The 16,477-nt window shown below is 40.3% G+C and overlaps 1 protein-coding gene across 3 annotated transcripts in view; it reads right to left on the bottom strand.

Annotated features, from left to right (window-relative positions):
* Positions 1-1,358: 1,358 nt before the first annotated feature.
* LOC148037438 (SNARE-like superfamily protein) overlaps positions 1,359-16,477 on the bottom strand; it is a 61,137-nt gene continuing 46,018 nt past the window's right edge. For 2 of the 3 annotated variants that reach the window (XM_087676374.1, XM_087676373.1), the window contains exons 2-5: positions 13,582-13,695; positions 9,102-9,181; positions 1,943-2,067; positions 1,359-1,848 (exon numbers count right to left, since the gene is read on the bottom strand). In XM_087676374.1, coding sequence (XP_087532500.1) covers positions 1,780-1,848; positions 1,943-2,067; positions 9,102-9,181; positions 13,582-13,695 — 388 coding nt within the window. In that variant the 3' untranslated portion in view covers positions 1,359-1,779. The remainder of the gene's footprint in view (positions 1,849-1,942; positions 2,068-9,101; positions 9,182-13,581; positions 13,696-16,477) is intronic. The other variant, XM_087676375.1, reaches the window with a different exon arrangement.

Here is a 16,477-nt window from a genome sequence, read left to right as displayed (position 1 = left end):
ATTCTTATACATACCTCAAAGTCTTATTCACAATGTCTATCTTCTCTATGAGAGACAACAAGACTAGACATGAGGGATACATAGCATTTGGAAGGTCTAGAGAGGACATGTTTACAAGTATAGTTCCAAGAGCCACAAATGCAATTGCACTTATTTGATACATTAGCTACATCCATATTATTATATGGAGTACAAGTATCAAAAATCTTATCTTAATCACCACAATCAATCAAGCTACACATATACTAAATGGAGAGGGCTTAGTGCCCATGATTCAAGGATGGTTAATTGAAAGGCTTATTTCAACTCGAGATTGTTAGAGCTAAGTTACGAGCTATGATAATTTCCATAGACACCAAAGTGGTTTCATTCATGCATAACCTATAGGGGTTAGCCCAACACAGAGACACATAACCAACCCTTGAGTCCTCATGACAACTTGCAAGTGAGGAAAATGGCATGTATAAATGGCATCTTAGTTGTTACATCATACCAATGTGGATAGACCACCACTCATTCAATATTTTCCCTGAGGCCCCTTGTCACACTTAAGGCTACTCACAGATTGACAAGATCATCAAACAATGCCTTCTTTAGTTGGATACTAGGACATGGCTAACATTAGTGTCATAAGTTGGGCCAATGAAGATGGATTTCTATCAAGAGCATCTTCTACATGCTAGTCACAATGGCCTTATTGTTTGTTTAAGATATCTAGATGCCCACCTCTCACAAGATTAGATGTGCTATTGCCAATTGCATACCCCTTTACATCAATTGTGGCAAATATAGATCCATACCTCCTAAGGAGTGTTTATGTTAGATTTGTCAACTAGGGCTAAAGACAAAACATTACATTTGCCATTACCCGACCTACTATGAGATTCAAGGGCACTTTCACTCTTTAAAGACAAGTTTGGACCATTGTCGTGAGTCATGTATAGCAATGATCATCTTAGGATGGCACATCTCCTCATAGCATGCCTAGGCCAAACCAATGTATACTCAACTTTGTATATTGTTCATGTGTTCAATATACCCATACCATGCGTTGTACCCTAGCCTTTTGGCATCTCAATAGCTTCATCAACCCCTTAACCCATGATAGTTTCAACCAAGTTCTTTTAGCTTTTAGCTTATTGTGTCATTTCCAAACAATTGTATCACGCTACTGATCATTACAATTGGTCTCATAGGTTGGCCTTTTGCAAACATTCATAAATCTTTTCTTTGATTTCATCTCAAACATTAAAAGATCCTTTCTTTTCTTTTCATCAACCCACATACACATAGAGAGAGTATTAACGTCTTTGAAAAGACCAATATAACCTAATGAGAGTGGACCAATACATGCAATAAAGTTAGACAATACTCTATATAAGACTACATCTATGATACAAATGTAAACAAAAAAACAAGATAAATCAATGAAGTATCTCCATTAGGTGGAAATGTAGATTCGTGCATATGAGGTGTCTCGACATACGTCTCCTATGGTGGTAAATGATAGCTGTGATGTGTGTGTGTGTGTGTGTGTGTGTGTGTGTGTGTGTGTGTGAACACTTCACTCATTCAACTAAAATTATTTTTGCAAGAAAGTAAGAGACTTTGTGTGGTTTTCCATTTCCACTTTGCTCACATAAAGGGCAAGTAAAAACACCTCCCCTTCACCCTTGGACACAAGAAATTATGAGTGCAAACATAATGGCCCACCTCGGCAGGCTGAAAAGGCATCTAGACAAACTCTAGAGCAGACTAGTAGTAAATGCTGTTGAAAATCTAGTCAACCAGTGGCTTCATCCTTGTCAAGCGTCTAATGCGGTCCTTGTCAGTGTGCTCCAACGAACCCTGCTCAGCCAGAATATTGATGAGAGTAAACACAAACACACCACATCACATTCACCAATATGAAAATTATACTTGCATTGGAAGAAGTATATACCTGGAGAACTATCTCATCAAGCGACAGGCACACTCTCCCATACTTCTCGAGGAAAGTACGCTCACTAGGGGCCTTCTTGCAGACATCTTTAACTGATGATGTTATTGCATACAACACTTCAGACACTGCATACAGGAACAGATTACAAATCAACCTAAAAATTCAGTGCTACTTATATTACAACCCTTACAAAGACTCAGATATGTTCTCATATACAAACCTATAGTGGATGTGTGGTAGAGATAATTTGAAGTTCTGAAAATTCTCATGTTTTGTGATTTAGGTGACATTCTTCTCAATATACTTGAAATGTTGGGTTTCCCGTGCCATTTTTAGAAGCAGAATCACCATGCTAGCAACTTCATTGTGGATTACATCATAGGTCCTTTGATAAAAGTGCTTCTGTATCTTGAGTGAATGGGGCAGGGGGAGGGTTCAAATGAGTGTTCTATTCAGGAAGACTTGAAATCATGGGTTTCCCACCACATTTAGAACCAGAATCAACCCCATGCTAGCAACTTCATTGAGGTAATAAATCATAGACCCATTGAAAAACATACTTCTAAATCCTCTGTAAATGGTGCAGGGTTAGGGGAAGCCTTAATTGGAGAGCCGTTGCTGAGGCTTGTTCTCCATGTCATAAATGACTACAAATTCCTCAAATGTAACGCTCCATCCACAAACTGCACTCCACATGCATGTTAGAACCCCCCGAAAAGCAATTCATGGTTGATAGAAACTAAGCCTGAGTCAATATCTGGGAAAGACAATAGATTCCAAAGAATGAAAGTTGGCTGCTTTTAAAGGGTATATCGGTCGTAGGCCACATATCATAGACTAAGCCTAAGAGTCAATATCTAAAGCATATACTAATTGGGGGAAAATATAGATTCCATGCTAGGCTACTTTTAAAGGGTATGTTGGTCTCAGGCCACATTTCAAGAGATTCCAATCAGTAACTGGGTAGACCCTCAAGGTAATAATGCAGAGCTATCTCTTCTGCTCACCATTACAAAAGCTGACGTATAGACAGGGGGATAACTGCATCCATTGATCCACAGACATGCGACATGTTAAAGACTCCACAAATTCAGCATGTAAACATGTGTTCCAATCAAGACTTGTTTTGACCATGCTTTAATTACAATAACTGTACATTTGCCTAGTAAGAGGTTGTCTTCTCAACAGCTGATAACTGTCCAATGAGACACATCTGTATAGAATTCAAGATTGACCATTAGAGACCTCAAAGTGGTTACTCAAAACCTCAAAAGTGGTTAGGGCTAATGCTACACAGATTGGAGACCTCAAACTGGTTTCTTCGATCCTTAAAAAGTGATTGGGGCCAACGCTACACAGAGAATTGCATTTAGCGCCACTACATTTGTCCCAAGAGATAGTATGCCATTTCCATGGGTGTCTGATATTGTGATGGTACAAGTGGATATGGGAAAATAGATGGGTTGAGGTGTTACCTCCGAGATTTATGTCTCCTGTTTCAAGAGCTGGAACGTTTCATGCTACATCAGTCAATCAAAATGAGCTGGCTGGAGCAGGTCCTCACCATTGTGACATGGTCATTCCTGCAGGCATCCATGAACTGGATGTTTTTCAATCACAGGTTTGTGGAACACTATGTGCAACTGACCTACTGCAACAATGAAATTGTTCACTAAATGTGGATCAGCAACATGGAGCAAGCCAAGGGTAGACCTTTACGAGCTCTGAAGATCCACTTTCCTGCATTCATTGCCTTCTGGATTTGACTTGAAACAATCTTGGCTATTTGTGATCCTAGTAGGAAGGGCATACCGTATCACTGTAGGTTGCAGCAGCAAGGGCATCCTGCGAAAGAAAGGGCACAACACAAGAAAGCAACGAGCCCAATGCAAGAAAGAGAACAGGAGACACAAAAAGTTCTGTATACCAGACTGAAGATACAGCCCTCCTAAGGACTTCAACAGTGATCTGGACAGATACTGATGGACAGTGAGAGCAGACATATCTCCTGGAACTCCTTCACTGCCAGCAGCAAACACCTACACTCAGCACAAGGAACCCCTGATCTCTACACAAAAACCCTAAATATATACACCATGTGCAGGTCAAATGGAGGCTACAGCCCTAAATCTTGATCTTGTCAAACCACAAGAACATCCTATTTCTGCATGCAAATTCCCTCTTTTAATTCCACAACTGCTGCCTTGGTCAAAACTAATAGATGTTGATATAAAAATAGCCAGCAGAGGGAAACATAGCTTAACTATTTTATTTTTAAATCTGTAAGAGAAAAGATAATAAGAAAAAGATAAACAGTGAGAAGGAACTAGATGACGCAAAGGAGATAGGTGAGAAAAAGAAGGATGAGGGCACTAGGCCAAGAAGAAAAGAGTTAGAACTTAGAAAGAAAGAAGACAGAATAGACAAAGGCAGAGGAGTCAACCTATAAGATGAGTATGGCATCCTAAGCCAAAGGAAAAAGTTAGAACAGGAAGTTAGGGCAAGAGGAGAGGCAAGTAAGACAAGCTAGACTTGATCAAAAGGCCAAAGAAGTCAAAGAAGAAAAGACAAAATATGAGAATATAGACTTAAAGAAGAGGAAAAGATGGATATAGAAAGAAGCAAGTGATTGCCCATCACCAATGAAGTCACAACCTACTTCTTTGAACCTCAACAGGTCCGGCCCTATGCTCAACTTGATAGAACCTAAGGAAGAAGCCTCGTGAATGAGCATGAGAGAATGCTCATAAGTTGGTCGAACAAAGGCAACTTAGTCTAATGGAATGGAATCTCCCTAGTTGAGCCATAAAGAACTCTTCAACTCACACTTAACAGTGAAATTCTTTAGGATTTGGACCCAAGGGGACAACTCAAGATTGCAAATGATCATGATCTCACCTCCAAGTAAGTGATTGCACTCTCTGCTCTAAGGCTGCAAGAGATGGTAGGTAATGTCGTCCAATGGATCAATGACTCCAACCACTCAAAACATGGGCATCACCCAAAGTACCTCAACTGCACCTTCATGTGAAGAGCAAGCTACTCGAACTTGTTTATCTAAGGCAAAGGCAAGAAGGAGTGATCCAGCAAAGATACCAAGTATTTGACTTGGCAATGAGAGCAAAGAGACATGGCCATCTGCGCCATGGACCTTCATCCCAAGCTGAGGCTAAGGGAAGAACTCTGCAAGCAGCAACCCACTAGACTGCCTCCCAGAAAGTGTGGCACATGGCAAAGTCCCCACCACCACTTGGCCCCAATGGTGCAGCAACATAGGATCATGTCTACAAATCTTGGCATGCAAAGCAAACTTCAAGCCAAGCTAAGGATGATAGAGCATTGAAGCCTCTGCTCGTCAAATGTAATAGAGTCTAAGTCGTAGTAAACAAAACTTAACCATCTTGAAACAAAACCTAACCATCTTGATAGTATTAACAACATTGCATGAGTCTATGTCAACAACAAGAAGCCTTCCACCAATGAGGACACCAACCCATTGTGCAAGGGCCAGCACAAGGACTTCCTCCCTAGTTGGAGCTTTGTATATCCCTCCGTTGGGTCCAAAAGGACAAGGTAGTGGTGAGCTCCAGCTAGTCACCCCTACCTGTGATCTTCATCCTCCATGGTGAACCCTCCTATGTGTGAGATTACAAGGGTGTAGTCCAAAGATGTGCCTCATTACTGTACTTTCCTCATGAATAATAATCCAGGCTAAGTGTGATAATTTAGTTCATTCTTCAAGTTTGGTCAAACTGAAAAGAGCCAAAGTTGCTATGCAATGGGACAATTGCATTCCTGTGCAAAGAGACAAGCTACTCCAACCAGTTTATTTGAGGCAAGGCAACAAGGAGTAATCTAGCAAAGAGTAAAAGTACTCCACTTGACAATGAGAGCAAAAAGACATGGCAATCCTACCATGGGACCTCCATCCAAAGAAGACAAGTCAAGAAGCTAAGGCTAAAGAACAACTATGCAAGGAACAATCCATTGGATTACCTCCCTCAAGTTGTGGCACAACATGGCAAGGTCCCATCACATCTTAAACCCAGTAGTGTGGCAGCTTAAGATAGAGTCTACAAAGTTTGGTGTGCAAAGCAAGCTTCAATCCAAGCTAAGGATGGTAGAGATTGAAGTCTCCACTCTTGTCAAATGTAGTAAAGTCAAGGGTGCCAAAATGAGACAAACAACCTAGACGGGCAAATATAACAGCTTGATAGAATAAGCTATGTTAAGACCTCCAAGTCCAAGTTATAACAAGTAAACCTTGACTAGCTTGATAGTATTAAGACCACTGCATGAGTCTATGTCGAAGGTAGGAAGCCTTACACCATTGGGGACATTGATCCATTGTGCGAGGGCAAGTGGAAGGATTCCCTCCCTAGTTTAAGCTTTATACTTCTCTATTGGATCCAAAAGGACTAATAATAGAGGTAGTGGTGAGCTCAAGGCAGTCGCCCCCTACACATAATCCCCATGCTCCATGGTGCCTAATACAGCATCACAAGGGTGTAGTTTGAATATATGCCTCGTTACTGTACTTTTCTCTTGAATAATAGTCCAAGTGTACTAACTTAGTTTACTCTTTTCCGAATCTGATCAAGCTGAATTGAAACAAAGGAAAGTCGCTATACAATGGGACACTCACACCTTCTGTGAGAAGAGGCAAGCTTCTCCAACCAGTTTATCTCAGGCAAAGGCAGCAAGGAGTAAACCAACAAAGACCCCAAGTACTTAACTTGGAAATGAGAGCAAAGAGACAGCAAAGTCAAGACCACGGGGCCTTCATCCAAGAAAAGGAACAACCCACTAGACTACCTCCCTCAAGTTGTGGTGCAACATCACAAGGTCCCCATTGCACCTTAACTGCAATAGACTAGCAACTTAGAATCGCATCTAGAAAGCTTGGCATGCAAAGCGTACTTCAATCCAAGATAAGGATCACAGAGCGTTGAAGCCTACGCTCATCATATGTAACAAAGTCAAGGGTGCCAAAATGAAATAAGAAACCTAGACTAGTAGACAGTGACCAACTTGATCAAATAAGCTATGTTAAGACCTCCAAGAGCAAGTCATAGCAAGCAAACCCTCACAAGCTTGATAGTATTAAAACCACTTAATGAATCTATCTAAAAGGCGTGATGTCATAAAGCATGCCATGCCACTGGTATTATATTAACAAATGTAAGTAAATTGAATTCTCACACAAATGGGGAGCATCGATCCATTGTGCAAGGGTGTGTGTGAGGACTCTCTCGTTAGTTGGGGCTTTGTATACCCCTCCATCGGGTCTAAGAGGACTACTACATAGGTAGTGGATTGTGTGAGGGTATAGTCCAACAAATGCGCCTCATTGTTGTACTTTTCACTTAAATAATAATCTAGGCTAAGTGTGATAACATGGCAATCCTGCCATCGGGACTTCATCCTGAAAAAGACAAGTCAAAAAGCTGAGGCTAAGAGAAGAATTATGCAAGGAGCAACCCACTCAAGCTGTGGCACACAAGGCAAGGCCCCATCGCACTTGAACCTCAATAGTAAGGCAACTTAGGATTGCATCTACCAAGCTTGGCATGCAAACCAAACTTCAAGCCAAGCTCAGGATGATAGTGTATTGAGACTTCCACTCATCAAATGTAATAGAGTCAAGGGTCACAAAGTGCCAAAATGAAATAGACAACCTAGATGGGCAGACACTAACCAATTTGATAGAATAAGCTATGCTATGACCTCCAAGTCCCAAGTCATAACAAGAAAACCTTGACCAACTTGACAATTTAAGAACCCTGAATGAGTCTATCTCAAAGACAAGAAGCCTTACATCGATGGGGACATCATCCATTTTGCGGAGGTAAGCGTGAGGACTAGTTTCCTTGTCCATGCTTTGTATAGCCCTCCATTGGGTCCAAAGGAACTAATATATAGGTAGCAAAGAGCTCAAGCCAGTCACACTTATATGTGATCTTCATGCTCCATGATAAACCATCATATGTGTGGCATCACAAGGGTGTAGTCCAACTAGAGCATAGATACCAAGAGTTTCGGAAACAGGAATATGGAAACACATTTCAAAGTTGCAAAATGGAGTTTCAGCATCAGTCCAAAACAGTGAAATTGGAACTTGAAAAAATAAAAACAAACATAGATAAACATACAACTATAAATATAAATACAAATATAGATACAAATGTGTGTGTCGTACAGGCTACTTTACATAGTTAGATGCTAACATTGCCAAACATACACATTACACTCACTATTTAGTAGCTACTGGTTGTTAGAAAGAGTTAAGAGTTAGTACTACTTTCATAGTTAACAAAACCCTTGTGTAACTCCATGCATCCTCTCACTATAGATAGCATTAATGAAGAGAAACAAGTATGCAAAGACATGCAAATGGAAACATGGGTGCATGAAGTTCAGGCCTCCTTCGTAAACAACAAAACTATTTTTTATTAATCTTGAAACATGTTTCAAAGTCCTCAAAGCATTCTCGTTTCAGCATTCCATTTCAGGGGATCTGAAATGTATTTCAAGCAACGATGATCTGGAGCTGTGCCTCAATGTTGTACTTTTCTCTTGAGTAGTTCAAGATTCCTTAACAATACATTTTGTGTCCCATGTATCCTCTTTGTTTTCAGTGAAGAGAAATAAGCATGCAAATGGAAACACAAGTGGGTATAATTTCAAGGGGGCCCCCCCTAAAAACAGCAAAACTTTTTTTCTTTTTCTTTTTTAAAAACTGATCTCAAAATATTTTCTGAGTTCCCCAAACATTTCCATTTCTCGGGTCTGAAATGCATTTTAGACAACTATGGTCGAGAGATGTGCCTCAATGTTGTGCTTTTCTCTTGAATAATACAAGATTCCTTTCCATCATGTATATTGCAATCATTGTGCAGCTTTACTATGTTTTTGTGTTTTTTTCTTTGGGGGTGGGTTGGGATGGGGGTTTACATTAGATTCACAGTTCCAGCACTAAAACCACCATAGTTTCAAAATCTACAGCATGCTAGTGCCATAACCAAAGCTTAACAAAGGAGGAGCTTTTCACAAACAAAATATCCGATTTGAGGAAGCAGCTAACTGCCATCTATACAGAAGCATGAAAAGATCTAGCATGAGATTTTTCATATTAATGGATATGTAGCAAAGCACTTACAAGCCAGCTCATCATATTCATCTTTTCCGACCAGAAAAATGCAAATTTCTCCAATAGCTGTATAGACCACATACACAGATCTGCAAAACGGATAGTAAATTGAGTCACTTCAAAAACCACTGACACAAAGCAACAATAAAGATTCAGCCCTCAAGCACAAAGCATGCAAGTATAACCAACCAACCGTGTGAGCTATACAAGGCCACAAGGTCTGTGAGACTTGTACAAAACAATATATATACCATATGTGTCATTCCAGGTCTCACACATAAAGCAGCAATGGACAATTAGCACATGGGTCGTACTAAAGATAATGAGTTCCAACTTCCCTCCAAATGTTGGGAAACCACTTCTTCCATGTATCCACCTCAGTTAGGGTTTCGCACTGACAGCCCCAAAAAGGGTTGGCATCCTCATTCTGGGCACTTTTATCAGTGGGCGCCCACACAGTGGAGTGCCACCCTAGACAATTGAGGCCTATAAATAGGCCGCCTCTCCATTCATTTCACACCTCTCTTCTCATTCATTCACCACTCTTCTTTTGTCATTCCAACATCCTTCTCTCTCCTTTCCACTGCTACTCACACCCCTATTGGAGGACATTGCAGTTCATGGCCACCTTCCATCCATCCACACTTCGTGTTCTACTATGGCATTCTACTACCGCATTCTACTACCACATTTTACTATTGCATTCTACTATGGTATTCTACTGCCACATTCTACTACCACGTTCTACTGCTGCATTTTGCAGCCTGGTCCTCTCCTTGGCATCAAAGGACTGCACTTCACTCCCTTGACAGCTGATGATCATCTTCTTCATCCTTGATGGCATTAGAGGACTACGCTTCACTCCCTTGATAGCTGTCCTTTACCTTCTAGTGATTACTTCGATAGCCCACTACCCGAAGGACTACTTTCGCTCCCTTCACTGTGCAGATTTCCCACAGGTGCTGCCACCTAATTCAAACAGGACAATGAAGTCAACTTCTAAGCTTCAAGTCCACTGTATTATGTTTTCTTTTTATAACATGATTTAGTGCATCATCACCGGGTTTTTTTTGTGATTATGAGTTTCTCTTCTCTCTCATGTTTGCGAAACACACACTGTGTTTCTCTCCGCAAACCCTAGTGTCTCTTTGCACCATCGTATATCTTGACACCAAGAACTCCCACTCCATGAGCCTCCTAAAAATCGAGAAGTAAGACAATGAGATCTTATCTCCTTGTCAAGTTGGAGCAAAGGTTTTTCAACAAGTGAAAATAATATCCAATATGATGTATTCCCAACTAAAAGCTATTTAAGTTAGGTGAATGGTATCTAGATTTTTAGAAAGCTTGGGATCTTATATCAAGGGGGAAAAAGGGTGCCTGGGAGGAGAGGAAGATTTAAGTGCTTGTGCATGTATGCAATGTGTGCGCACGCGCATTCACAAGTGCACATGTGCACCTCTGTGTGTGTGTGTGTGTGTGTGTGTGTGTGTGTGTGTGTGTGTGCACGCACGCGCGCGTGCACGTGTGTGGCACACCCCCCCAAAAAAAAAGTGTGCACACATGCTATCCATATTTCACCAGACAAATACTCTCTTGTATCAAATGGTCAAGCAAACCGTCTGCTCAAGGTAACTGCACACAGAGGGAGAGTCTTCATCGGAGGGTTAATGATGGGCAAGTGCTTTCATTTCCTCAAGATTGTATGTGACATGGACTTCATATGCACCATAGACCTATTTGAAGGAAAATCGAATCTTTAGTACAGTCTATTCAGCCAATACCTTTCCTAAATAACACCGTTATGGATTGGAAGTTACTTAGTGATGTTCCTGAAATTTGACCACTTTCATTGCAAGGTTTGTCATCTATGCAAATATACAAAGAGTGTTTTGCCTTTGCCACGGATGGTTATGATCTCTGGCAATTGGACAACCTTACAGATGGCAGAAATCTAATCCCAACAAAGTTCGGAAAAGTAAACTGCCCTTGAAGCACAGACTGTCTTTTGGTAGAGTGTTACTGGTAGGCCAAAATTTTGAGCAAACACTGCATTGGCTTTCTCATTGCTTGAGAAGTTTGAATCCAAATGAAACAGTTCCTCATCTGCTTTAGCATTGCCAGGTTACTAGAGATTTTTTGGACAGACTTTTCCAAACAATGGCAAGCCAAATTTCCTGCACAAAAACTTGGCAGTTTCATCTGGTTGTTAGGAAAATTTTCTACTTATACATCAAGATATTCTCAATTTTCAATTGGATCAGATTTTGGGTACTGTGGACTATTTGGACTCACATGAAACATGTCTTCTTGGACATTCAATCATTTCAGAAATATAGCTATTTCAGACTATCATTGTAGCACCAGCTGCCACGTTTGTGGCAGTGGGGTGGGGGGTGTGTTATGTAGCGGCATGCAACAACAGGAACAAGGAAACATCATTCCCTAACAGGATGAAACAAAGAATGTGTTCCAACTTGGTGGAACGTCCCATCCCATTGCCAAAAATGTTCCAAGTTGGAAGCATTCAAACTACAGGGAATGTTATAGGAAACACGGCATTCCTTTCCTGCTCCACCAAAGTTTGACTATTTTTGCACATTTCTGGCACCATTCATCCTGTTTTCACAATTTGACTAGATATTTGTATCTACTATTGGCCTTGCCACTTGGGGCTTAGCTCTTTCATAATTAGTAATTCAGCCTTCAGACGTACATGGCTCTTGAGACTTTACTCTTTAGATTCTTGTTAAGAGTATGTACTTATTTTGTAGCATCGACTGGTAATATATGGTGAAGTTGTTTATTTGGGCCTTAGCTTTTTCATGACACATACTTCAACTTTCAGACATTCATGGCTCTTGAGCCTTTACTATTTAGACTTTGTCAAGTGTAATGTGCTTATTTTGCAGCACCGACCAGTCTTAATGAATGATGCAGTTCTTTATTTCGGAATTATGCAAAATTTCTAAGTTTACCTGTTTTTCTATGTCTCTTTCCCTTTATGACTGCCATCTACTCTAGAATATTGACAAAGTCCGGTGTTGTGTCTTTTTGCAATGGTTTTTACTTCAGCTATGTCAACATTGAACATAGCCACCTTTGTACTTTGACGTAATTCAACACAATGGTTGCACCCTAAAGAAAAGTGTTATGCATGTAAAAATATGTGAACATAAGACTCTTCTTGTGATCTTCTTCCACAAATAAGGGCAGCAAGTTATTTTCACAGTCATTATAGATGAGCAGCTTCAATTAGACATGAAGATGTTTAGAGGCTCTTGGAGACAAAAACATAATTATAGGTCACACATAACAAGATGTCTTACATTGCCATTGGTAGTTAGAGATGACACTTGGTGCCTGTGGACCTATGAGTTGATCTATCTCCAAAATCAAATGATTCACGCACCCCATTCTTCTAATATTCAATCTATCTGGGGAAAGGCCTAGAAGGCTACAGATGGCTGCTGCAATCAAAGGCATGCTGATGGTCACGCTCATTCCAGACTCAGATGAAGAAATTTGAAAAGCTAACACATGAAAAGTTTTCCATAGACCTCATTGCATGTGCATTAGTGTTTTAAGTCCCAAATACATCATATTAAGCTCCGCAGCTCCCTACTCTACAATAGCATTTGCTTGTGATCTCATGCAATGCATTCATATATGACAGCAGCACCCTAAAATTGCCCTTCTACCTAAAAAACAAAATTAGAATCAAAATCACTTCTTGAAAATTTAAAATATTTGAAAGATGCATGTACCTTATATGTAGCATGTCCTTATGGACTTACTTCCTAAGCCTACAGGCTACAACTAACTTGGACTCCTCAAAAACTAGCAATTAAGAAACATACACCCCTTTTTTTTTAGGTGTTCATTTAAAATTTGTTATTCGGTCATTCACTTTTGGTACCAATGGCTTTCTTTTGCATCAGTTGATCAAGTATGTTGAGACGTTAATGGTATGCTGGCCAAATTCCCACTCTGACCAAAGAAAAGTCAGTAAGCAAGTTGTCAAGGGCCAGCACAACTGCATTTGCACGAATACCATTTTTGAATTTGCAACATAACTTTTTGTCACTGCACTAATCTTGAAGCTCCCGCTACAGTAGCAGATCTGGCTTCATGCACTGAAAAATGGGAACTTGAAAAACTATATACACTCGTATCTCCAATTAATCATACTCCTCCCAACATGTTGATGGTGTAATCTCCCCATTATGGAGACTTCGTTTAAAACTAATCTGACCATTATGAAACGTTTTATGCAAAGATTGCAAATCAAAGCTGTTTCTGAAAAGCACAATCCCGATCCTAGCTGTGAAACTTTTGAATACACATCTGTCTCTCTAGCCAGTAATCTATATAGGTGCACACGTTATTATCACAAAAATAACGTGTGAAGATTTTTCTATTTTGAAAGAAGGTAGTCATCAGAACACATAAGCTAGACCAACCAAAGCACAAAACCCATAATGCTTACTTGTGGGATGCAACAAAGAGTTCCTCGTTGTGAGCACCACTTAAATTATCTGTCCCCAATTTCACCAGAAAAGAACGCCAGTGGAGGCGCTCTTCAGCAGGGACATTGTAAAATCTGGAGGCTTACAGAACAAAAAATGATTTAGTTAAACACTAGAAAATTTTCTAGCGGAAAGTTTGTTGATGCTCACACCATTATCACCTATACTATCTGATTAGTAAATTGGGTGGCTTGTATTGCAATCTGACAATTCCGTTTCATGTTCTAAACATATCGCCACAAAGCTTCACACAATCTATATGTATGCAAATTTCCATTGTCAGCAACTTAGCTGAGACAAGCATTATGCTTGAACCCTAATCAAATATCCAACACGTAGCCTACACAAAAAGATTCACTCGTGCACACAGACATTATCACCATTTAACTCAAGTGCATAAAGTCAATTAGAACACCTTTTATCCTGTGACCTGTCATCAATGGCACTTTCTCATTGTCGCTAACATCCTTATAATAAGGACTTCTTATGTCCATGCGTACATAACTAAATATGTGACCAATCTCACTTTATCAAACCTTCAAAAATTTGAAGGGTATAACAATTGCAACATGGATCGTATTATTCTCTGATAAATAAGGGAACAAAATGCAGATACTTGCTAAAAGGTGGCATCACCCAAAAGTCTGATTCATATTATTTCTATATCATGAGTAGCACAAAATTTGTGTCCATGGCTGATGAGGAAATGAGGGATAGATGCTCTTGATGTAAAGAGCAAAAGCTTCCCCGATTCCAAAGAAATCATTTGGATACTTAGGAAAGATTTTTTTCAAAACACGTGCATGCAATAAACCACCCCTCCTTCCCATAACCTGCTCCCTCCCCCCTCTCCTGAAAAAGGCCCAACTCCTATTAAGGTCATCCTCCCACACCTATGCTTCCTTGCCTCTCCATCTCCCTCTCTTCTCCCTCCTCTCCAGCTTTTCATCCTGCTCACATGGCTCACTCTTCTCTCTATCTCTGGCTCTTCTATTCAACAGCTCTACTACCCTCCTCTTTTCCATTTCTGCATTCACACCCATCTGCTTGCAATTGCATTTCTCAATTTGTCATCATCCTGTCTAGCTGGACATATGTGAATTGCAATCCATTGGTAAACTGCAGGGTTGAATTCTTCCATCCTTGGATCTAATCTTCTCAAGAATGCCTTAAGCCCCTTGGTAGAGGCCACTACATGTGATGAAACCATCATTTGGAAAAGAATATAGTCACGTAGAAGACCTGGGTACCACCTGTAAATGGACAAGTGGTGATACTGCCCCTGGAATGGGTCAAACAAGTGGCTAGCTCAAATTGATGATGGTGGTTGGACAAGGGGTTAAGTCAGACTCTTCCATTGGACAATTTACTTATGTTAAGCTATGAAAACTTAAATCAAATTTGATCATCGATTATTGGCCACTTTTTTCTGGTATCGTACAACCCCAAAAAGGCAAAACTCAAGTGCTGTCAATGGATGCTCATACCATCCAAACTTCTAAAATTTCTTACTTATTGTTGGATGTTTATACCACAGACTATAAAGAGTCTTAACTTTCAAAAATACTCTCACTCGCAACACTCCGCTTCTAGGAATTCCATTCTCACACACTATTGGCCCCTTCCAAGAATTTCAGATGCCCCAAGCTTATGGGGCACCTATTTCTAATCCTTTTGCTAGCATGTTGGTGTTGTGTTAGGCCATACTACACCTATTCAAGAGCCCCTTCAATCAGCATCTATTTCTAGGTAAGAAGTTCTATAAACAAGACTTAGGGCCCATGTGTGCAATCTCTCTCTCATGAAATCAACTCATGGACTACAAACCCTAAGTAGCTCCATCCACACCAAGGGATGATGTGGGTTGACAATATATGGAACTGCAGTCATTGTGATGAGAGCTTGGACCAATGTGCTACTTAAGCCCAATCCTGAAGGTGAGTCCAATTGGCTCTATGGCTGGGAGGTGAGCATGATATCTCTTTATGTTTCTTTCTATGATTGTATGGCTTGTTCCATGTCATGTTTGTAGGTCAAAGATGCATAGGGGTATCTCTCTTGGTGGGTAAAATGAAGCAACAACGGATGTAAGGGATGGGGGCCTAAGACATGCCCCCTACATCCCTACGCCCTAAACAAGTCCCTTGTATCCTGAATTTGGTAGGTCCCATTTTAACCACTTGAAACCGATCTATGACTCACATAAAGCAGTAGTCCCTTCAATTAATACCTGGTCTTTTCACATACACACACAAACAGAGACCTCACTCCCTCGCTCAACACTAATTTGGCCCCGAAGACCGGTGCCCCTTTCGGTATTTCTTTATCAATTAAAAGATGGAAAGTTACAAAAAAAATGAAATGTTCCAAAGTACAAAACCTGTGAATAGTTAGCTTTCATCTTTGCTAAGTAAATCTCAGCCGCATAAGAATAGTACAGCATATCTAGAACAACATCCCAAGTAGGAAAAAACTTTCTGTGATCATAACTCAATAATTCAAGTGTAGAATTGCAATCTGCAGAACATTGTATTTACTATTTTTCACCTGTTTCTTGACCTGTTCTCGGCCTTATTCCATTCCAAATCTGTTCCATACCAATTGGACTACAAAACCTTTGACCTTGGCATCATTCCAACAGTAAAACGGTCCCATAAATAGCACTAAATCAAGGAAACCCTGTTCCTGTGTGGCGTGGTCATCACTTTCTTTAGTTCTTGCATTGGAGAAGCAATCAGCTGCTCCTAAACCTAGACAGTGAGGCTCTTGCCTCAGTAGAAAAGCAAAGAAAACACAAAACTGTACATTCGATTGAATCAGCCCATCATGCAGAGCATTTCCTCTTAAAATAGAGAG

This window comes from Lygodium microphyllum, chromosome 4, assembly GCF_053477565.2.
Source record: "Lygodium microphyllum isolate KBCC chromosome 4, Lygodium_microphyllum_v1.1.10, whole genome shotgun sequence".
NCBI lineage: Eukaryota > Viridiplantae > Streptophyta > Polypodiopsida > Schizaeales > Lygodiaceae > Lygodium > Lygodium microphyllum.
This window is presented reverse-complemented; position numbering and strand designations above follow the sequence as displayed.